Consider the following 24,057-nt stretch of genomic DNA (forward strand, 5'->3'; position numbering starts at 1 on the left):
TTAATTTTGGAGATAATTGATTGAACATGAAAGGCCAAAATCAAGGTCACGGATATTCAGAGGGCTATAACTGGAAACCGGTTGAAGATAGAGATATTTACTATTTTGAACATACAGGAACTCGTAATATGGACTTTCATTTGGTACCAAGACCTTTGACCTTGAATGACCTTGAAAGGTCAAACTCAAAGTCAGGATATGAAGAGAGCTATAGCTCGAAACTGGGTGAAGATAGAGAGATATTTACTATTATCAACAAACAAGAAGTCTCATATGGGCTTTCATTTGGCACCATGACATTTGACCTTGAGTGACCTTGAAAAGTCCAATGCAAGATCATGGCTTTTCAGAGGTCGTAACTGGAAAACGTTTGCACCATTACTTTAGACTTGGGTTGTGTACTGACACTAAATGTCAGGATAAAGTCAGAGGAGTAGACTGTAGCACCAGTCGAGCAGGGCAGTACTCCCGAGGTGGATGGAAAGCTGATGACAGGGAGTGCTGGAGCTCCCGTTTCATCAGCCCTCAGGACTAGTTCCTGACCATCCCCCTTTGCTGAACTTTTTCAGTGTCTCAGTTACACAGAGAGTAGGCCAGCATGCTCTCCAGTACAAATTTCTCTAACTATCTTCACCAAACTACATGCACAGTACACACTACACTTCCTTTTCAAAAATCAATAAAAATGGCGTCTATTAATCAAGCCTCGGAGTCCCCAGGGGGGGGGACCATAAATGCCCCCGCCATCTGCCCCTCTCCCGGTGACGACTCGAGGTGCCTGGAACCACTGTCTGACTCTCTTCTTCTTCATTTCTGCAACATTCGCGGTCTTTCATCTAACTTTCGCTCTGTTGAGCACCACCTCTCCTCCTCTAAACCTCACCTTCTTTTTCTGACGGAGACTCAGCTGTCTGAGGCAACTGACAGCAAACCCTTTTCTGTATCCTCCTACTTTCTCTATACTCATTTCAAAGCCAAAGGTGGCTGTTGTGTATACATACGCAACGACTTATCTTGCTCTCGTGTTCCTGAACTTGATTCTTCTGAATTCTCCACACTCTGGCTTCGGCTTTCCTGTCATTCTCTGACTAAATATATCTGTGCTGTTTACTTATCCCTAATTCTACTGACTATCAAAAATTCTTTGACTATCTTACTTCTACGATGGAACACATTCTGTCCATTTCTCCTTTCTCTGAAATCTCCATTCTTGGAGATTTCAATGTTCACCACCACCTTTGGCTCTCCTCTCCTTTCACGGATCCACCTGGTGAACAAGCCTACATCTTTTCTATCCTTAATGACCTAGAGCAGCTTGTACAGCACCCTACCCGTATCCCTGACCGCCTTGGAGAGAGCTCCAACATACTTGACCTCTTCCTCACAACTAATCCTTCTGCTTACTCTGTTAATCTTTTCTCTCCGTTGGGCTCCTCCGATCACAACCTTATTACCTTAACCTGTCCTATCACTCCCGATGCACGGCCTGTGGACCCTCAGGGAAACGTCGTCTGTGGCACTTTGGAGCCGCGAACTGGGAGGCCCTCAGGCAGTACTTCTTTGATTTTCCCTGGAATGATTATTGCTTCCATGGCCGGGAGCCATCTGAGTGTGCCTCGCGCATTACGGAGGTTATTCTCTCGGGCATGGAAGCATACATTCCTTTCTCATATCCTTTGACTAATGCAAGAAAGCCTTGGTTTAATCACGCTTGTTCTAATGCTGTCCGCAACAAGGAGAGGGCCTACAAAAGGTACCGGAGCCAACCCACACCTGAATCACACCATCTTTACGTTTCTTCCCGGAATCGTGCTAAGTCTGTTCTTCGCTCTACTAAAAATAATTTCATCCATACTAAATGCTCTCAACTCTCCAACTCGAATTCTTCCCGCTCCTTCTGGCACCTTGCCAAAAATCTTTCTAACAACTTTACCTCATCATCCTTCCCTCCTCTTTTCTACTCTGATGGTTCTGTAGCTATTTCTTCTACTGATAAAGCAGATCTCTTCGCACAGACTTTCTCCTCCAATTCCACCTTAGACGATTCCGGTGCTGTTCCTCCATCACTTCTCCCCTCTGACTTCCTCATGGCTGACATTAAAATTTCTTCAGTTGATGTATTTTCTGCCATCACTGGCCTGAGTACTAACAAGGCATATGGGCCTGATGGGGTCCCTCCTGTTGTTCTCAAGAACTGTGCTTCTGTGCTTACACCCTGCCTAGGCAAACTCTTTCGCCTTTGTCTGTCAACTTGTACCTTTCCTTCTTGCTGGAAGTTTGCTCTCATTCAGCCAGTCCCAAAGAAGGGTGACCACTCCCAACCCTATCGTCCAATTGCTTTAACGTCCTGTATTTCAAAAGTTTTCGAGTCAATTCTTAATAGAAAAATTTTAAGGCATCTTTCCTATCACAACCTTCTTTCCGATCGTCAGTATGGGTTCCGTCAGGGACGGTCCACTGGCGATCTTCTCACCTACCTTTCAGACTCCTGGTCATCCTCCTTTCGGGACTTTGGCGAAAGCTTTGCCATTGCACTTGACATCTCAAAGGCTTTCGATCGAGTCTGGCATAAATCTTTAATTTCCAAACTGCCCTCCTACGGTTTCTATCCTTCTATCTGTGCCTTCATCGCTAGCTTCCTTTCTGGTCGTTCTATAGCCGCTGTTGTAGACGGCCATCGTTCTTCTCCTAGATCTATCAACAGTGGTGTTCCTCAGGGCTCTGTCCTATCACCAACTTTCTTCCTTTTATTCATCAATGATCTTCTAAGCTGTACATGTAACCCTATCCACTCATACGCTGATGACTCCACCCTTCACCTTTCCATTCGGTTCCCGCAACGCCCATCTCAACAGTTACTTCAAGATACAAGGGATGAGGCTATGGCACACCTAATGTCTGACTTGGCTCGTATCGCTGACTGGGGTAAAAATAATATGGTTGTCTTTAATGCATCTAAGACTCAGTTCTTACACCTATCAACCCGACAAAATCTTCCACAGGTATACCCATTAATGTTTAATAATATTCAGCTTAATCCTGCATCATCCTTGAACATGCTTGGGGTTTCATTTACTCGGGACTTATCTTGGAAAGATCATATTACATCTCTTGTAAAATCTGCTTCTAAGAGATTGGGTGTGCTAAGCCGACTCCGCTCTTTCTTTACCCCTGCACAATTGTTGACTCTATACAGAGGTTTTATCCGCCCCTGTGTGGAGTACAACTCTCATGTGTGGGGAGGCTCCCCACATACAGCTCTTCTCAATAGGGTGGAGTCAAAGGCTTTTCGTCTCATTAACTCTCCTCCTCTTACTGACTCCCTTCAACCTCTGTCTCTTCGCCGCACTGTTGCATCTTTATCTCTTTTCTATCGCTACTTTAATGGTCACTGCTCCTCTGAACTGTCTGCTTGCATTCCTCCACCTCTACGACGGGCGCGTAGCACCCGTCTGGCAGCAAACTCTCATCCCTTTTCTGTCCAACTCTCTAATGCAAGAGTTAACCGTTACTCCCAGTCTTTCATTTATGCAACAGGTCAACTCTGGAACTGTCTCCCTCTGTCTGTATTTCCTGCTGCCTATGATCTCCAGTCTTTCAAACGCAGTGTGTCCAGGCATCTCAAAATGATCGGATCTTGAATTTGGCTCTCTATTTTATTTTGTTTTTCTCTTGGAGGGAACTGTTACTGCGGGCCATGGCCTTTGGTTCCTTCTTCCTCGCATAAAAAAAATATATATATATATAACAGAAATAAAATAACTGCCGTTGGGCGAGGTTTGTTGTGCCGGGAACTACTTTTTTTTTTTTTTTATTCAGTCACCATTCAGTGCAATAAAGTTAGACTAGTTACTACTCATTCCCTCCCTCCCTTGTCTAGAGATGCAGTAGGTGTTTTTGTATATTTCCTGATTTTGCCTTTGCTTACTTACCTCTGAAGTGACACCCTCACTGATCATTCTGGGGTGTGAATTGACAGACACGGCCTCCTGAGTGGTTTGAGAGGCAAAACTTAGCCATAGTTAGTTTATCCAAGATGTCTTGTCCCTTACTCGTTTTTTTTTTTCTTTCCATTTCTCCCGCAAGAGGGAGGAGGTTACAATGGCTCACGACCCTGCTGCCTCTCGCATCTTCAGGAGGGGGAGAATAAAATCTAATAACATGTATCTGTCTGTTTGCTCCCTCTACTGTCCTCCACATGGCCCCATTCATGGTGATGCTTAAAATTCTGTTTTTGAACTCTTTCCAGGAAATAAGTTAGTACTGGGTGACTTTAATGCCCATCACTGTTAATAGGTTAGGTTGAGCATGGATGGTCGCGGGAAGCAAGTAGCTGACCTAATACTACAGTCCAACCTCCGTTTTCTGAATGCGGTAGAGCGACTTGTGTAGATGATCGTACTGGTAACTTTTCAGCTATTGTCTTATGAGTATCTCTGGCCTCCACAGGCATACCTCAAGATTTCTTGTGGGATCCTAATGACGACTCCTTGGGAAACGATCATTTACTCATCTTTTGTATACACGCAACATTCGTTCGGACCGTCCACTTAGAAAATTAAACTTTAAGAAGACAGATTGGGAATCCTTCTTATAGATCACTAAGTAAGATTTATCTGGGGAGATCATAGGTGTAAAAGCCATAAAAGTCCAAAATTTTACAAATTCCATTACACACAACTGAGACTGCTATTCTCAAGACTTCTCCAATTCATGAGATGCATGGAGCTCATTGGTGGACACCGGACTGCTGACAAGCATTAAGGAAATGCAATAGGAGATACAGGAATTTTGGTAATCACCATACTAAAGTAAACTATATTGCATACAAACAAGCAAGGCCTAAGGCAAGGAGGATAATCAGAAGGGCTGAACGTGACTCCTGGCGGTCTTTTGTGTTCACAGTGAATCGTTTTACCCCACCCAGCAAAGTCTGGTCAACATTGAAAGTATAAAAAAATAAACGACTTTATGTCCATGTGACCACTCTGCAGGTGAACATCATCATCTGTGACGATCCCGTGAACGTTGCTAACATCCTCACCAAGAGTTTTTCTCATGTAAGTAGCTCAGCCAACAACGACCAGCTTTTTCAAGATCATAAACGCACGGCAGAGCTACAAATATTAGACTCTGGCACACAAAACGTAGACTTCCCATACAGTCTAAAGTTTATGATAGTTCAACTGCTCCTTGTCCTGATGTCCTGTAAAGACACCAGTCCTGGATCAGATATAATCATGTATAGTGTGATCCAGCATCTTCATCAGGACAACCTAATTAAGCTGTTGGCATAAACTTTGGTCGTCCCGAACGTTCCAAGACTTATGGTACTTTATGTCAAATATCAGTACCCCAAAAGGCTGGTCGTCTTAGGAATTCCATTTCATTTCGTCTTATTGTGTTGACCCCTTGTCTAGGCAAGGTCATGGAACAAGTGGTTAATAACAGTCTTCTTTTTGTTATGGAGTCGAAGAATTTGTTTGATGATCGAAAATGTGGCTTCTGTAAATACAGAAGTTCCCCAATCATTTAATGAATCTGAAGCAGTTAATTTCTGAGGCATTTGCTAATAAAGCATTCATGATAGGGGTGTCCTTGGATATCCATAAAACCTATGACATGACGTGCCGACACGATGTACTAATGAAGCTCTATGCTCATGGTTGCCAGCAATGTAACATCGGATAAATCTATCCAAGAAAATGGGGTGCCTCAGGGAAGTGCTTTGTTCCACGTTGTTTAGGATTATGAGCAATGATATTCTGACATCAGCTTCCATCCTGAGGAATCTTAAATACTCACTCTTTGCTTACGATTGTGCAATATGGAATTCTTCCCGTGATGAATAATTTTCGGCTGAGGGGATACAAGCAGCCCTTGATTCCTTCCACCAGTGGGTCTTGCAGTGGGGATTAAGGTTTTTTGTCCCTGAGTGTACTCTGAAGTCTTTACCAAACGTAACGTCGCTAACTTGAATCCGACTTTAGATTATCAGCAGATATCTTTTGAGGATTCTGTAAAATTTTGGGGCCTGCCCTTTGATCGCCGATTAAACGTTAATTTTTCATATTAATACTTTGCTTGCTCATTATGATAAACCGTTTAATATCCTTAAGTGAACCTAATGCTTGGGGAGCAGAGAAGAAATTTTTGTTAATGGTGTACAAGTTTTTTGTTAGACCTAAGTTGGACTTTGGTCCACAGGTGTATGGGTCGGCATTTGATGCCACATTGAGGAGGTTGGGTGTACTGCAGAATAAAATTAATCTTTGTGAATGTGTCTTGGAATCTTGAGGTGTACACTTGTAGCTCGTATGGAAGTGGATGCAAATGTACACATTCCCAAAAAAGTATCGGCCCCTGTAGGTACAATGGTTGTGAAAATGATCTACTTCCGCAGACACATATGAGTCTTTAAATGTGGTGCCTCAAAATATATACCACCCAGTAAGTGAATGTTTTTGCAATTTTGAGCTCTAATAATTACCAAAGATAATATTTGCCTTTATTAAAGGATACCTCATGTATCACAATGCTTCATCCATGTTTCAGAATGATACGTGCTGTAAGAATGCCGATACGTTTTTTGGGAGGGTGTACCTCCCCTCCATATTTGCTGTGACCGCCTTCTGCTATTTTACGGCCTATGTACAGTAAGAAAATGTGATACTGGCAATGTAGCCTGTACTCCTCCTGCCACGTCAACATCATCATCTTATGCAGGGAGTTCATCAGCCACTTGCCTTTCGCCTCCACTTACTGATTCACGGGCTTGGTGTGGACCTCAGTGACTGTGACAAGTTGGTGTTTAAAAATATAGCGCCTCGGGAGCCACCCAACTTCATTATTGATTTTTCATGACTCCCAGCACCGAAGGTCAAGGCACTGGAGGCAGAGGTCCACCACTTGTTCTGTAACATCATCGTGCGCCATTTGAGGGATCAATGACTCTAAGTCGTGGAAATGTGTGGGAGCTAGTGTCGTCGACTGACTGTGCCCTCATTTTTCAGTTGCCGACTGACACATCTGTGTTTAGCTCCTGAACTGTTTGCCAGTGAGAAAGCCATAGACTATGATCTAAATTCTAGGCATGATTCATTTGTCATATTTTCAGATTCTAAGTCAGACCTTCAAGCAATTGCTTCTTACACTACTAATTCTCATGAGATCCAGGGCCTCATTATTACTAAATTGCATTCGTGCAACAAGTCCTTCACGCTGATGTGGTTTTCTAGTCATTGTCATACATATGGCAATGAGCAGGCTTGCTTCTTGTGAAGCTGGCTGTGGAGCTCGAGGAGACTTGGACGTTCCTCATGATCTACAGTTGAGTCTCTCCATTGGAAGGAAATCAATAAATCCTTTGTAGCAAGATCAGTGGACCAGATTAAATGTAGCAACATGCAAGCCACCCCTCAGGGACTGAGATTCTGCCATTCGTCCCAGTAGCCTGGATGAGAGTGTCGGCAAGTTTGAAAATGACTAGTACGCTGATTGCTCATACGATGCTATATATTGGAAGACGATTTGCACCGCACTGTGACATCTGTGATTCATATCATCCTGTGCTGTCGGTGATTTATTCGTGAACGTGCTTCACTTATAAATTACTGCGGCGCAGCAGCCGTCCCCTTCACCTTTTCCACCATCTTGGGTGACGGGAATATTGTTATGACTGATAAAATGATGACTTTCTTAAGGGAAACCAGACTGATCAGAGTGATGTGACTTTTTTTTTTACTGTGTGACCTGAGGGTTTAGTGGGTGTTTAAGGCGCTCTAGTCGGATTGAGTCTGTGTAGGTTTATATCCAAGGGATGGTTGGGGTTTATTGCTCATGCAGTGCCACTCAGGGATGAGTGAGGCTGGTCACTCACACTTTAAATGTCAGAACCAACTTGCCTAGCCCTGGGCTGCTACGCTCCTCATGGGGCAACACAGGATTAGATGATTAATTACGATGAATGGTTATGGTTTTTATCAACTTTAAATACGTATATAGTGTATTATTTTATTAGGATTGGCAATTGATTAATTTGAAATAGTTCCTGCTTCTTAGAGCTCTTTTTCATATTATTAACCCCTTTATTAAGCCAAGAGCCCCCCTGACAGTCACCAGTTGATGAGTGCAAGTGCGCAAAATAAAAATGTGTTGGGCACTTGCAGTCGATGGTGTTCTATTCGGTGAGGTATTTCACGTTTTGTGAAAATGTTAACGTTTTGCATCTGTTTGTATAAATTTTCTTAATTAGCACTCGACAAAAGTTTTCCTAAATAGGGCTTGACAGTTGATGTAAATGGAACAGTTCCTGACTCATCTGATTCTCTTCCATATATTGATGTCCTCTTTATGCCTCGCGTGGCAGTTGACAGGTGATGAGTGCAGGTGTGTAATGTAGGGAGGTATTACACATTTCAGTCGATGGTGTTCAGTTGATCGAGACATTTCGACCATAAATGTTAGCAATGTGAATACGTATTGAGTTAGGTTAAGCTATTTGTGTCTTTAGGCGTTAGTGCAGGTTAGCGATTTTTTTTTTTTTTTTTTTTTTTGTTAGGTTTAGCAGTGATAGGATGTTAGCTTAGTTTTTTCTTTTCTCTTCTATTATTATTATTATTATTATTATTATTATTATTATTATTATTATTATTTTATGCCTTCATTCGTGCTACACGGGCATCTGGCAGCGCTCATGACTGGAACGTCACTCACCCATATTGCAGAACTTCTGCCTATCAGAATTCTTTCATACCCCGAAATGCATCTCTCCGGAACTCGCATTCCCGGAGTTGTTTCCCTCCAAACTTCAACCAACAGAGGTTCAAATCCAACTGTTACAGATATTTTATGAATGGAGGACACCAGTAATCTGGTGTATGGATATTTTTTTATTAATGACCAGGGCTTTAGGCCCAGTGCTTGATAGCTAAAAAAAACAGGACAGATGTTGATATAGCAATTTTTTTTTTTAGAATTCCCTAATGTGTGCTATGGCAAACCTAATGTCTGACTTAGCTCGCATCTCTGACTGGGGTAAAAATAATATGGTTGTTTTTAATGCATCTAAGACTCAGTTCTTACTTCTATCAACCCGACAAAATCTTCCACAGGTATACCCACTAATGTTTAATAATATTCAGCTTAATCCTGCACCATCCTTGAACATGCTTGGGGTTTCATTTACTCGGGACTTATCTTGGAAAGATCATATTACATCTCTTGTAAAATCTGCTTCCAAGAGATTGGGTGTGCTAAGCCGACTCCGCTCTTTCTTTACCCCTGCACAATTGTTGACTCTATACAGGGGTTTTATCCGCCCCTGTGTGGAGTACAACTCTCATGTGTGGGGAGGTTCCCCACATACAGCTCTTCTCAATAGGGTGGAGTCAAAGGCTTTTCGTCTCATTAACTCTCCTCCTCTTACTGACTCCCTTCAGCCTCTGTCTCTTCGCCGCACTGTTGCATTTTTATCTCTTTTCTATTGCTACTTTAACGGTCACTGCTCCTCTGAACTGTCTGCTTGCATTCCTCCTCCTCTACGACGGGCGCGTAGCACCCGTCTGGCAGCAAACTCTCATCCCTTTTCTGTCCAGCTCTCTAATGCAAGAGTTAACCGTTACTCCTAGTCTTTCATTTATGCAACAGGTCAACTCTGGAACTGTCTCCCTCTGTATATCCTGCTGCCTGTGATCTCCAGTCTTTCAAACGCAGTGTGTCCAGGCATTTCAAAATGATCGGATCTTGAATTTAGCTCTCTATTGTATTTTGTTTTTCTCTTGGAGGGAACTGTTACTGCGGGCTCATGGCCTTTGGTTCCTTCTTCCTCGCATAAAAAAAAATATATATATATATATAGATAGATAGATAAGAGATAGATATATAGATAGATATTGTCAGAAAATTGACTTTATATAATTTGGTATCCTCACTCCACACCAAAAATGTAAGAAATCTCTAATAAACAAATCGTTGGTCCTCATTCGAGGCATCAAAAAATTTATCCTTAAGTAATTCACATAAGTCTCTTAGGTTTAAGAGTGATACCTTGACTCACCTAATTATTATTCTCCTACCTCCTAGCCAATCCCCCATTGAATTGGCCAATTCGTAAAGGTTACTTAGCTAGAAAGAGTCGGACAGCAGATGACGACGAGCCTGACTTCAAGTCGGTTGCCTGGACATCCAAGCGTCCCTGAAGTGTATATGTACACGGTGCTAGCTCGACGAAGTCTAGGAGCAGAGTGCATGCAAATGGCGGGCCTCTCTCTCTCTCATAGAATTGTAGAGGTATCAACTATTAATTAATTACAATAATGGTACAGTTAGATTACATCATGATATATACAGGGTGAATCTAATTAATCTTAGTTTTAATTAAACTAAAGCCAAACCAAATATTCCCTTTATCTATGTAAATATATTAAACCCACATCTGCTTTTCATGTGAGGCTTCTCATCCTCTAGTCACGTCATCTAATGCGCAGACGCAGTTTAGGTCAATGGAACTTTCCAAATAATTACATGTATTTACAAGATAGTTGTCCACGAGGGATTGACGCAGTAGCGTTTAATTTATCAATAATAAGAATTATTAATGAGAACGTAATTTCCTGGTTATAAAAACCGTTTGAATAGGTATTAACGATCTCAGGTTTTCCTCTGCTCTCTAACCAGGGACGACTATTTTAAAAGTAGAGAGTGCAACTGCTCTGGGGGAAAATATTTCCCATATATATATATATATATATATATATATATATATATATATATATATATATATATATATATATATATATATATATATGTATATATATATATATATATAGTTATATGCCGGTACATATATATTTAATGACTGGCAAACCTACCAGTCTCTTTAAATATATATATATATATATATATATATATATATATATATATATATATATATATATATATATATATATATATATATATATCCCATTGGAGCCCAGTGTTCCGAGTACTGGACAGAACTGGGATTTTTTCCAGTCTTTATAAAAGTAGGGAACCCCCGGGTAGGGACCTATGAGCTTCGTGACTATGAGCCGATAGGCGGAGGACAGTACGCTTAGTACCCTCCCAGTGCCATGTCTCGCCCAGCACCCCTGGGATCCAATGGGATATATATATATATATATATATATATATATATATATATATATATATATATATATATATATATAGAGAGAGAGAGAGAGAGAGAGAGAGAGAGAGAGAGAGAGAGAGAGAGAGAGATGTACAGTGGTAGAGTGTGAGTTTCGTACACGGGTGAGCATGGGTTCGCGCCCTGCCAAGGTAATAAACTTTTGGAGTATTCACCCGGCCACGTACTGCATTGGCGGACACAGGGGGTGCTGTGGTTGAACCAGTGTCGCTTACTATAAACTATGCTTACACCCACTCGGCATTCGCAGACCGATTACACTTGGTTCACAGACTACACACACATCCAAAGCCACTCCAACACTACAGTTACACTTACAAGCATTTCTCACCCTACATACAATCTACCAGACAGCCTAAGCCACTTGATAGAGATACATTGGATGTATTGCATCGACTTCGGTCGGGATAGGTCGGTCCTGCAGTGGATACTCAAACGGCTGATGATGATGTGGATGATCTATCTATCTGTCTATTGCCAGACGCCTGAATCCCGTTTGGGGTGGCCACAAACAAATCGCCTCCACGTCGCCCTGTCCCCCGCCATTTCACTGCCCCGCTCCCAACTCACACCCCCATCTCTCATATACCTCTCCACCCCATCCCTCCATCTCATCCTCGGCCTCCCCCTCCCTCTTTCCCCCTCCACCTCACTCACATACACTCTCTTCGTCAGTCTCTCACCCTCCATCCTCTCCACATGGCCAAACCACCTCAGTGTGTTCCTCATAACGCTTCCTATCACATCCACATCCACACCACAACGCTCCTTTATAACCTCATTCGTCAGCCTGTCTCTCCAGGTGACTCCACAGGCTCCTCTTAAATAACTCATTTCCACTGTTCACACTCTTGACTTGTGTCCTTCCAACAACGTCCAAGCTTCACTTCCATACGTTAGAGTTGGTGTCACACTACTGTCATGTAGTAACTTTTTCACTTCCATGCTCACTTGATAACTCAAGCCGTTTATAGGATATGCTTGGAACAGATACACACACACACACACACACACACACACACACACACACACACACACACACACACACACACACACACACACACACACACACACACACACACACACACACACACACACACACACACACACACACACACACACACACACACACACACACACACACACACACACACACACACACACACACACACACACACACACACACACACACACACACACACACACACACACACACACAGGGATTCAATCTAGGCGGACGTGTGACACCGGTGCTCCGTACCAAATCATCACGGCCAGTGGCATTACCTAAATAGCATCTTTGTATGAGTCAAGCTCAGTACCAGGTTAGACTATATGATTGTTCATTATTAAAAGGAAAAAAATAATAAGTTTAAACAAGACTTGTACAAACAGGAAATAGAACCAAGACGAAAGAATACGCTGAGTCATCCCAGAGGTTTGTTTAGACTACAACAACACGGAGTTTGTAAGTACATGCTTTGCACTTTAAGTTATTGCAAAATGGATACATACTTCAGTAAAACAAATTTGGAAAAGAAAAGGGATGAAGGTAAAAAGCAAAATGATGATTTCTACCAAGAACTGGTTGAAGTAGAGACCCACAATAGACTGGTTGAACGTGTAAACAAACTAGAAATGGCTTTCAAAAATGAAATTGATGAAATAAAGAAGCAGATGCACTTGCAAAAGGAAGAAATAGAAAAACTAGGAAGGGAGGCCAATAAGAAAGACACAACCATCAGTGAACTAACAGTGGAATTGAGTACACTTAGGAAGAAAATGAGTGAAATGGCAAGTACAGTAGTCAATCACGAGAGTGTTATGGAAGAGTTAAAAAATGACACAGAGACAATTAGGCAAGTTAGTAGTCTTATTGACCAGAGCAGTGATATTGAGGAGAAGATAACACAAGTGAATGAAGCTGTGCAAAGCTACAAAAATGATGTAGAAACCATGTATGCTGAAATGGTGAAAGTAAAGAAAGACTTAGAAACAAGGGTGGAGGAAAAAAGCATTAAAAAGGAGGTGAAAAGAATAATCCAAAACAATCCAAAGTTAGTCAGAGATTCAGTAGAGATAAACAAATCAATTGTAATCACTGGTATAGAAGAGGAAGAAGTTAAAAACAAGATCACAAGAGACAAAAAGGAGATGGCAAATGTAATGAGCTTACTGAAAGAAGTATCAGAGGAAATCTGTAGTAAAGACATAGAGGAACACAAAAGGTTAGGGAAATACGAGAAAAGCAAGACAAGACCTCTAAAGGTGACTTTCCAGAGTGTAAACACTGTGGAAGAGATACTAAAAAATGCAAAGAATCTTAAGGAAAAAGAGGAGTACAAAAATGTATGGATAAAAAGATGCCTAACACAAGAGGAACTGGAATTACTGAAAGAGAAAAGGGAGGAAGCAAAAACAAAAAATGAGGGAAGATCAGAAGAGGAGAAGAAGAAATTTTTATACAAAGTAATAGGATTGCAGGTACGAAAGTGGTACACAAACAGGATGGAAGAAAAAGGAGGAATGTAGTAGAACCATGTCATGACAAGTATATAAACAAGATGATAAAGTTGATGTACTCAAATGTGGATGGAATGGTATCTAAATTACTAGAGATGAATGATTATGTCAGAGAAAATGAACCACAAATAATATGCCTAACTGAAACAAAATTAATACCTAGGATATCAAATGACATACTAAACTTAGAGGAATACAATATATGGAGAAGAGACAGATATTTAAAAAAAGGAGGAGGAATTATAATATTAACTAAGAAAAATCTAAAAGTCAAGGAAATAAAACTAGATATACCATCACAAGTAGAACTGATTGCAGTAGAGATCGACACATCTGAAGGTAAAGTAACTGTAGCCAATTTGTACATGCCACGCAGATCAAACACATGGGAAAGAGACGAATATGAGGACCTGGCAGAGAGTACAATTCAGAGTGTAAGATCATTGCTACATAAAATGGAAGAGAAATCGGAAAGAATTATACTAACTGGGGACTTCAATACAAATATAAATTGGAATACTCTAGATATAAATAGCCAAGAAAGCTGTTGGGACCAAAAGCTCCTGGATCTCGTACAAGAGTTTTTCTTAACGCAACATGTGAGGGAAACCACCAGAAAAAGAGGACTTGATGTACCTTCAGTGCTAGATCTAATATTTACAAGGCAAGAAAATGATATTGACAGTTTAATATATCACACTCCACTCGGCAAAAGCGATCATGCAGTACTAAATTATAACTTCAGGATAGCATATGACATAGTAAACAGCAATGATAGTTCCAAAAAGAGCCTAACCTATAAAAAGGGAAATTATCAAGACCTAAAGAAGTATTTCTTAGAAGTTGATTGGGAAAATGAGCTTAGAGGACAAGATTTAAATGCTGTATATAAAAAATTTTGTGAATTTTATGAAATAGGAGTCCAGAAGTACATCCCACAGCACAAAGAAGCAGATAAGAAAATACAGAAATGGTTCAATACAGAATGTAAAAAATCAATAGAAAGAAGAGATTTGTTGTGGAATAGATACAGAAGACACAATAGTGAAAGGGCGTATAATAATTACAAACAGGCAAGAAACGACTATACAAGAATAAGGAGGGAAGCCCAAAAACAGTTTGAGGAGGATATAATAAATAAAAGTAGTGATCAACCAAAGCTGTTTTACAGCTATATCAGAAGCAAAACTAAAGTAAAAGATATAATACAATCCATTACGGACGAGGGAATCACTTATACACAAGAGAAAGATATTTGTGAAGCACTAAATAAGAATTTCCAATCAGTTTTTACAGAAGAAAAAATTTTGAGAGGGACTATGTGGAACACGCATGTCCACACATACTACCAGATATACAAATATCAGAAAAAGTAATACAGGAGGAGTTAAGTAGATTAGACAGAGGAAAAGCAAGTGGTCCTGATGAAATTTCATGTTGGGTATTACGAGAATGTGCAAAGGAGTTAAGTAAACCATTATTTTTAATTTTCAAGAAATCCTTGAGTCAAGGTAAACTACCTGATATTTGGAAAAAGCAAATATTGTCCCCTTATTCAAGAAAGGAAATAGACAAAATCCACTCAACTACCGACCAGTATCACTGACCAGTGTTGTAAGCAAGGTATTAGAAAAACTTATAAGAAAAGCTTGGGTAAATCATCTAGAAGAACACAGTATGATAACAGAAAGACAGTTTGGTTTCAGAAAAGGAAAATCATGTGTTACTAATCTGTTGAGCTACTATGACAGAGTAACAAACACAATACAGGAAAGGGAAGGATGGGTGGACAGTATCTATTTAGATTTCAAGAAAGCTTTTGACACAGTACCACACCAAAGACTTTTATGGAAACTGTACCATCAAGGAGGAATTCGAGGCAAACTGTTTTGTTGGATGCAAGACTTTCTCATAAAAAGAGAAATGAGGACAGTACTAAGAGGAAACTACTCATCATGGAAAGAAGCGACTAGTGGAGTACCACAGGGTTCAGTGCTGGCACCAATCATGAATTTAGTGTATATAAATGATATAAACAGTAACACTGGAAATGAGAGCTATCTGAATATGTTTGCAGATGATGCAAAAATACAAAGGAGAATTACTAACACAGAGTCTTGTAAAGAGCTACAGGAAGAATTAAATAAACTTCATGAATGGAGTAGTACATGGCAAATGGAATTCAATGTGGACAAGTGTCATGTAATCATGTTTGGTAAAAGTGGAAAAAGACCTGATTGGGATTATAAGTTAGGAAATAAAACCCTATACACATCAGAAAGAGAGAAAGACCTAGGTGTGATTATCAATAACAGACTATCTCCGGCTGACCACATCAGCGAGAAGGTACGGAACATGTATACACTGCTTGCAAATATGAGAATAGCATTCACATACATAAATGAAGACATGCTAAGAAGGATAATAACATCATTCATTAGACCAAACCTGGAATATGCATCAGTAGTCTGGAGTCCTCATCTCAAAAAGCACTTAGACAAGATTGAAAAAGTTCAAAGGGCCGCTACAAGATGGATACCAAGCTTAAGGGACCTAAGCTACGAAGAAAGACTAAATAAACTGAATCTACCAACACTACAGGAGAGAAGGAAAAGAGGTGACATGATAATGCTATATAAATGCATATCAGGAAAGGAGGAAATAGACATAAATGATTACTTAACATATGGAGAAGCATCAGCAAGAGGACACTGCAAAAAATTGCATAAGAAGAGAGGTGATAAAGACGTAAGGAAATTCAGTTTCCCAAACAGAGCAATTGATCAATGGAATGCAGTACCGAATGAAATAGTGTGTGCCAAAACAATTCACAAATTTAAGGATATTACGATAAATATGGTTTAAGACACGGGACAGTACGAGCTTGACTCATTCCTGTAAAGATACAATTAGGTAAGAACAATTAGGTAAGGTAAGAACACACACACACACACACACACACACACACACACACACACACACACACACACACACACACACACACACACACACACACACACACACACACACACAGAGGCAGGCAAAAACATTATCGCTCCGGCTTCTAATGGCGGGCGATAATTATCAGAGTGAATGAGAACTCACGATTGCCTTCGGTGAAATACTTGACGAACTTGTCGAGAGGTCCATGGAAGCCGACATCAGAGAAGAGACGTGAGTGGTGGTGGTAGGACACGGCGACGGCCTTGGGATTCCTCATCACGTACACCACCTTCATGGGCACATGGACCAGGAAAGGTGGAGATAAGTCAAATGAAAAAAAAAAACTGAATATGGTGTGTCGTGACAGGGATGAGGAAATGTGAAAGAACCTGGGTCAAGTAAAAGCAGAACAGCATCAAAGTAGAGAGGACAGGATGTGGAAATAAGAGGAAAGAGGTCCAGACAGCAGTAACTCTGCATGCAATGCCAGGCCAGCCCATTTATTTCTCAGGATCTGTATATAATAAAGCATATGACGACTTGGCAAAACACGAAAATTTTTGCACATGTAGAAGAAAAAAAACTCTGAATGCTGCGGGATAATAAGATTTTATCATACAAGAAATAGTCTCTCTCTCTCTCTCTCTCTCTCATATATATATATATATATATATATATATATATATACAGTTTATCAATCTATGTGTATATCTATTTGTCTGTCAATCTTTCTATCTCTCTCTATCTATCGATCGATCTATCTATATCAGCTATTGCAAGTCCACTGGTAAACAAAGGTCTCCCCCAGCCTTCTCCCTGACTGAGTCAGTCTCTGAATGTTGCCTGCAAACTTCTGCATCTTATCTCACAGCCTCCTGTCTGGCCTTTTTGTGCCACGTTTGCAGTCTCCTGGAATCTAGTTAGCCAACATCTTGTTTCACTGGTCATCCCTTACTCTTGCTACATGACCTGCTCACCTCCATTTCTGTTCACTGACAACTTGTATATTGTCTTTGAATTTAGTCTGCTCTCTCTCCCATGCTAATCTCTTCCTACCTGTCAAAGATATTCCCAACACTGATATTTCCATTGCTTTTTGGAAATAGATTAGAGTGTTTTGTATTGATTTTGTCAATTTCCAAATCTCAATCGTGGCCTATAACGGGTTATACAAATGTTATATAATTTTCATAAATACTGGCAAGCATTTTTGGAGGGTATTTCAATGTTTACCGAAAGCTTTCCAATCCAACTGTAATGCTCATTTTTGACTCGTTTTCATAGTCTCGTTCGTTTTAGTATTTGTTCCAATTACTTGTACTCTTCAACTTCTAGAACTTCATTTATTTTTATGACACTCTTTGGTGTATTTGGACTAAACATTAGTTTTACTCCGTTCATCTTTAACCTTTCCTCCTGGGGAAGGGGGGATAGAATACTTCCCCAGTATTCCCTGCTTGTCGCAAGAGGCGACTAAAAGGGACACTTTTATCTACATTCTTTTTGCTCTCTTTCTTTCCCTTGTACTTTGTCTGTCCAAACCCTCTGCATTTTAGTTTCATTTAGTTAATTTCCTCTCTCCACTGTCTGGTTCCTGCGAGCCACTGGCATTGGCTCCGGGGTAAAATATTTTTCTGCCTAAGAAATCTTGATGAACTCTGGTGACGAAGTAATGGCCCTCAGTTCCGTGCAGCCCTGAAGTGGGCAGGGGGTGCTAAGAATCCCACGGTGTAGGAATAAGTTTATACATCCAAAAAGAACCTTAAGAATAGGAAACTGGAATGTTCGAACTCTCAATCAGGCTGGTAAAATGGAAGCACTTATTTCAGTGTTCAAGGAATACAAGATGGATATTTGTTCTCTTACAGAAACGAGGTTGCTTGGAGTTGATAAAATGAATTTGGAAGATGGTATTACTATGTTGGTTTCTGGTAGGAGTGATGGAAATCATTACCAAAGAGTAGGCTTAATGCAGAGTAGAGATGCTTGTAAGGCAGTATGTGAGTTTGAACCAATTAATGAGCGCTTGCTTTATGCTCGTTTAAAATCTGACCATGGTAATATCAGTATGGTTGTAGGGTACGCTCCGACAAATGAGGCTGCTGATGAAATGAAGGATGACTTTTATGAGAAGCTGCAGGATGTAATGAATAGAGTGGCAAGACTTGATGTGTTAGTTTGCATTGGTGATTTTAATGCGATTATTGGCAGTAGTAGGGATGGCTTTGAAGATTGTATGGGTAAGGAGGGTGTTGGTATAAGGAACGAAAATGGGGTGCGACTTGGAAGCTTTTGTTTGGCAAATGACCTTATAATTGGTGGAACTATCTTTGAGCATAGAAAAATACATAAGACTACTTGGATTTCACCATGTGGTAAATAAGGTAACCAGATTGACCACATTGCAATTAGCAGAAGGCATAGGAGTTATTTGCAAGATGTTTGCGTAAGGAGGGGGCAGATATAGGTAGTGATCATCAACTTGTTGTGTCAAAGATTAAAATAAAACTTAAGAGAAACGTTAATGGTAACTGTAGAGGAGGTAATAATTATGATTTTGATGAGCTGAGAAGTGATGAGAGCACGAGGGAAAAGTTTCGGTGGGAATGTAGGAACAGGTTTCTAGTCCTGCAGACTTTGATGGAATCTGAAGACAATGATATTAATCAAATGTGGAGAGAGGTAAAAGAGGTTTTCCATGAGAGTGCTAAGGTTACTATTAAGAAAAAGGGAAAAACGAAAAGGAAAAAGTGGATGTCAGATGAAACATGGAATGCAATTCAGAAAAGGAAAGAGGCTAAGTTAAGAAATTAAGAACAACATATTGATGGCCAGGTAGTTGAAGTATTTAGAGCAAAGTACTGGAGTTTACATTCTGAAGCAAAAAGACTCGTTAGACGTGATAAGAGGAGGCTATATGATGAAAAGGCAACAGAGACAGAAATTAAATTAAGTAAAAATGACGGTCAGAGCACAAGAGCAGCGTATCAGGCAATAAAGGAGTTAACTGGGACTGAAAAGAGAAGGAAGGAAATACCCGTACGAGATTGAAATGGTAATTTGATGACTAAAGATTTGGATATAAAAGGAAGGTGGAAAGAGCACTTTGAATCTGTTCTAAATAGACCAATCCCAGCTGAAGAGGACATTTTGCCAGCCGAGAGAGATTTGCAGATAGAAACAGGGGATATAACTTTGGAAGAGGTAGCAAAATCTATAAAGGAGTTTAAGAATTTTAAGGCCCCAGGAGAGGATGGAATATTCCCTGAAATGCCTAAGGTGGAAAATTACGAGTTGATGAATGCGCTTTTGAAACTTTTTAATGTGGCTTGGGATAATGATGGAATTCCAGAAGAGTGGAAAAATGGAGTGATTATAAAAATACCAGAAAAGGGAAATTTAAGTGTGTGTGGCAATTGGAGGGGGATAACTTTAACACCTGTAGTTGCGAAAGTCTTTTCCAAAATCTTGTTGAACAGAATAGAGCCAGTAATTGATAAAATTTTAAGAAAAGAACAAGCGGGATTTAGAAAGGGTCGAGGTTGTAATGATCAGATTTTTATTGTAAGGCATCTAATGCAACAAGCTAATGAGATGAAAATGCCACTTAGTATGTGTTTTGTGGATTTTGAAAAGGCGTTTGATAGTGTTTCACGTGGAGCTATTTTGAAAATTATGAGATTCTGTGGTATACCAGAAAAGTTTGTAAATATTATTAGAAGCCTGCATGAAGGTACTTTTTGTAAGGTAATGGTGGGTGGTTCTTTGAGTGATCCATTTCAAGTTGGGTCAGGAGTGATTCAAGGAGGAGCTCTTTCGCCATTGCTGTTTGTTTTGGTTATGGATTATGTTATGAAAAAGGTTGTAAGGAGAACAGGTGCAGGAATTAACTGGAAAGAAAATAAGAAGCTGATGGATTTGGACTATGCTGATGATATTGTACTGATTTGCGGAAGTATTTACGAGATGCAGAGGATGCTTGATTGTCTGGTGGAGGAAGGAAAGTGGGATTGGTAATAAATTGTGGAAAGACTGAAATTATTAATATGAACGTGGAGAACCAAATCGATTGTGTAATTGGGAATAATGTGGTGAAGAACGTAGAAAACTTTAAATATCTGGGAACGATTGTATCATCTAATGGATCATTAAACAATGAAATTAAGGAGAGGATTAGACAGGCTTGGCGAGCTGTTGGAATGTTGAAATCTGTTTGGAATAATAATATGCTTTCGGTACATACTAAAGTGAAAATTTACAAGTCCAAGGTTAGACCAATTTTAATTTATGGGCACAAGTCATGGTACAGTATTATTACAACAGATCAGAAAGTATTAGGATTTGAGAATAGAATACTGAGAAGGATTCTTGGGGTAAAGTGGCAAGACAGAGTTACAAATGCAAGAATAAGGTATATTACGAGAGTGGAACCAGTTAATGAATATGTGAAACTGTCTTGCTGGAAGTGGCTCGGGCACATATACAGAAAAGAAGATAGCTTAATACAGGATGTGCCAAAGTGGACTGCTAGAGGAAGAAGAGGTAGAGGTAGGCCGAGGGAAACCTGGTTGAGGACAATGAAAAAAGAAGCAGGAGAGGAGTGTTGGTGGGACCTGAAGGAGATGGCAAGAGACAAATATTGGTGGAGAGAGTTCATCGAGGCGCTATGCATCCCGTGGGGTGCCACAGGAAATGATTGATTGATTGATTGATTGATTGATCTTTAACCTTACTTGAAGACTCTCTGTATGTAAGTTACTTTACATTTCCTGCAATATCTCTGCTGTTGCTGAGATTAGGAAAGTATCATCTGCACATCTTAAATTGTTTAAGTTTTCTCCAGCCATGTTTATTCCTTTGTTTTCTCATTCTAACTCTCTGAAAATGCTTTCAAGGCATGCTGAAAATAATTTTGATGAAACAGAATCTCATTGACGTATGGCTTTTTTCAATCATAATTTTTTCTGAGTCTTTATGTAACTTACCTGTTGGAGTTCCTTCTTTGTTTATGTTTTCGAGCAGTTTTACACTGTTCTCTTTTGCTCCTTATTCCCGCAATTAATTTCCATACCTATGTGCTTCACTGAGTCGAAAGCCTTTTCATAATCGACAAAACCCAAGCACAGTGGATTATTATGTACTTTAGGGTTCTCAATTAGTTGATTCATTGTGTGTTGCTGATCAATCTTCGAATACCCGTTTAGGAATCCTGCCTACTCACAAAGTTAGTTGTCTTTAAAATTTGTTATTATTCTGTTTGTAAGGACTTTCTTGAAGAGTTAGTAAATAAATAACAATATGCTGAAAAATCGATAGCTACTAAAATTTTTTGAGTCGCCTTCCTCGTAAAGCATAATATTTCTGAACTACACCATGCTTTGTGTATTTCTGCTTCCTTTTTCATTGGGCAAATAAGTGGGCGACCCAGATTTGAACTTGTACTCCTCCATCCCAGAGTACATCAGCTACTGTTCTATTTTCTCCTGGAGCCCTTCCTATTTTCATACTTTTAAGAGTAAAGTTTCCCTCATCTGGTGTTACCCCTGGTACATGAATTTCACCTGTGTCAGTTAAAAAGGTACCTGTTGGTAAGCTTGTCTCTGAAGCATACATTTCTTTATCAAATTTTCAACTCTTTTCACCGTCTTCTCTCAGCACTTATTACCTTCACCATTTTTGCCTTTCAGTCATAGACGTTGTTGCTTGCTAGTGCCACTTTGCTTCGGACATGTGTCAGATCTTTTCCTGTGTTGATGGTTTCCTTGATCTCAACCATGCTTCTCTTTTAGTTTTTTTTTTCTCTGCCTTTTAATCACAGAGTGATTAAGAAAGTAGTACCGGGGTAAAAGATAATAATGGCAAATTACTGGTGGAGAAAAGAGAAAGAGTGAGCAGATGGAGAAAACGATTTAAGGAATTGTTAAACACTGGGAATGAAAGTAATGCTAGTATCAAGTGCCTGGGGATTGACTGGGAGGAAGGAGCTGCGAAGGGAGGAAGAAGTCAGTAGGACACAAGTAGTGAAAGCAATGAAGAGAGTCGTGATGAGGAAAGCCCCAGGAACAGATGTAGTGTGTGGAGAAATGCTGAAGGACGGAGGAGCAGCAGCAGTAGAATGGATACGGAAGATGTGCAGATTGGACAGGGGTCCTTGAGGATTGGAAGTCAGACATAATTATTCCCCTCTACAAACGAAAAGGGGAATAAGTGTGTGGAAAACATAGGGACATTTGTCTTCTTGGTGTAATATGAAAAGTATATGGTAGGATACTTACTGACAAAGTTAAGGAAATAAAAGAGGATTTAGTTAGAGAACAGGGAGGTTTCAGGTAGGGAAGAGGTTGTGAAGGTCTGATAATTATCCAAAGGCGTTTAGCGGAAAAGAGTCTAGAGAAGGGAAATAAGTTGTATGCCTTCTTGGATTTGGGGAAAGCATAGGACAGAATAGATAGACAAAGAACGTGGAAGAATATTAAAAATATACGGAGCAACTGGGAAGCTGTTGAATGTCGTGAAGAGTATGTAGGTTATGAGGATGCCAGGGCTGCAGTGCGTGTGGATTGTGAACTGATTGAATTTTTCTGTCCAAATGTTGGATTGAAAAACAGATATGTCATGTCTCCATGTTGTTTAATCTGTACATGGATGGAGTTATAAAAGAGATACAAGGTAGTGGCGGATGTTGGAGCGGCCGTAATGAGCGAGGGCAGCTTTGGAAACGTCCTGTTTTGATGTTTGCAGATTATACGGTATTGTTACTGTAAGCGAAGACGAAGGCGAGCTGCATAACCTGGTGAATGAATTTGGGAGACATTTATGAAACGAAATCTAAAGATGAATGTAGGGAACTGTACAGTTGTGCTCGTCAAGAGAGAATGCATAGTGAGGCTAGATAGTGAGAAAATGGACAATGTGAGTGCATTTAAGTACTTAGGCAGTACTTAAAAAAATAAGTCGACCGAGTTCCTGTGCCATTACAGAACATCGAGGGAAAACAGTAAGTTAAAAAAAAAGACAAAAATACAAGCTGTTGAGGACAATTTGGAGATTGTTTTAATGGAAAAAGTAAATACTATTCCATTTTCCCCGTTTGCTCTGACAAAAATTGCAAGTCAGTCCTTTATAAGGAGATATGAGATTTACACGCTGTTATTATTACAGATTAGTAGCAAAGGCAAAAAAAGGCTGAAGGACTTTATTTGGAGAAATCGAGGGGATACCAATGGTTTGTAGTATGTTTATAACTCCTCGTTCAAGTCTATCTGTCTGTCTGTTTGTTTGTAGAGCAAATTTAGCGGGTCATCATGGATAAATGGTTAGAGAGAGAGAGAGAGAGAGAGAGATCCAGTAGCTAATGTTTTTTAGGAAGTTTTCGCGTGTGTTGTAGGCCTCCTAAAATCAAG

General features: G+C 40.1%; 1 protein-coding gene across 1 annotated transcript in view; it reads right to left on the reverse strand.

The window, feature by feature from the left end:
• LOC145412384 (luciferin sulfotransferase-like) overlaps window positions 1–24,057 on the reverse strand; it is a 363,650-nt gene that overhangs the window by 292,717 nt on the left and 46,876 nt on the right. Inside the window, exon 4 of the mRNA XM_080282273.1 lies at window positions 16,817–16,943. Within this exon, the coding sequence (XP_080138399.1) occupies window positions 16,817–16,943 (127 nt within the window). The remainder of the gene's footprint in view (window positions 1–16,816; window positions 16,944–24,057) is intronic.

Source organism: Coenobita brevimanus, chromosome 93, assembly GCF_032717465.1.
Source record: "Coenobita brevimanus isolate Jiangsu-jjx chromosome 93, ASM3271746v2, whole genome shotgun sequence".
Taxonomy (NCBI): Eukaryota; Metazoa; Arthropoda; class Malacostraca; order Decapoda; family Coenobitidae; genus Coenobita; species Coenobita brevimanus.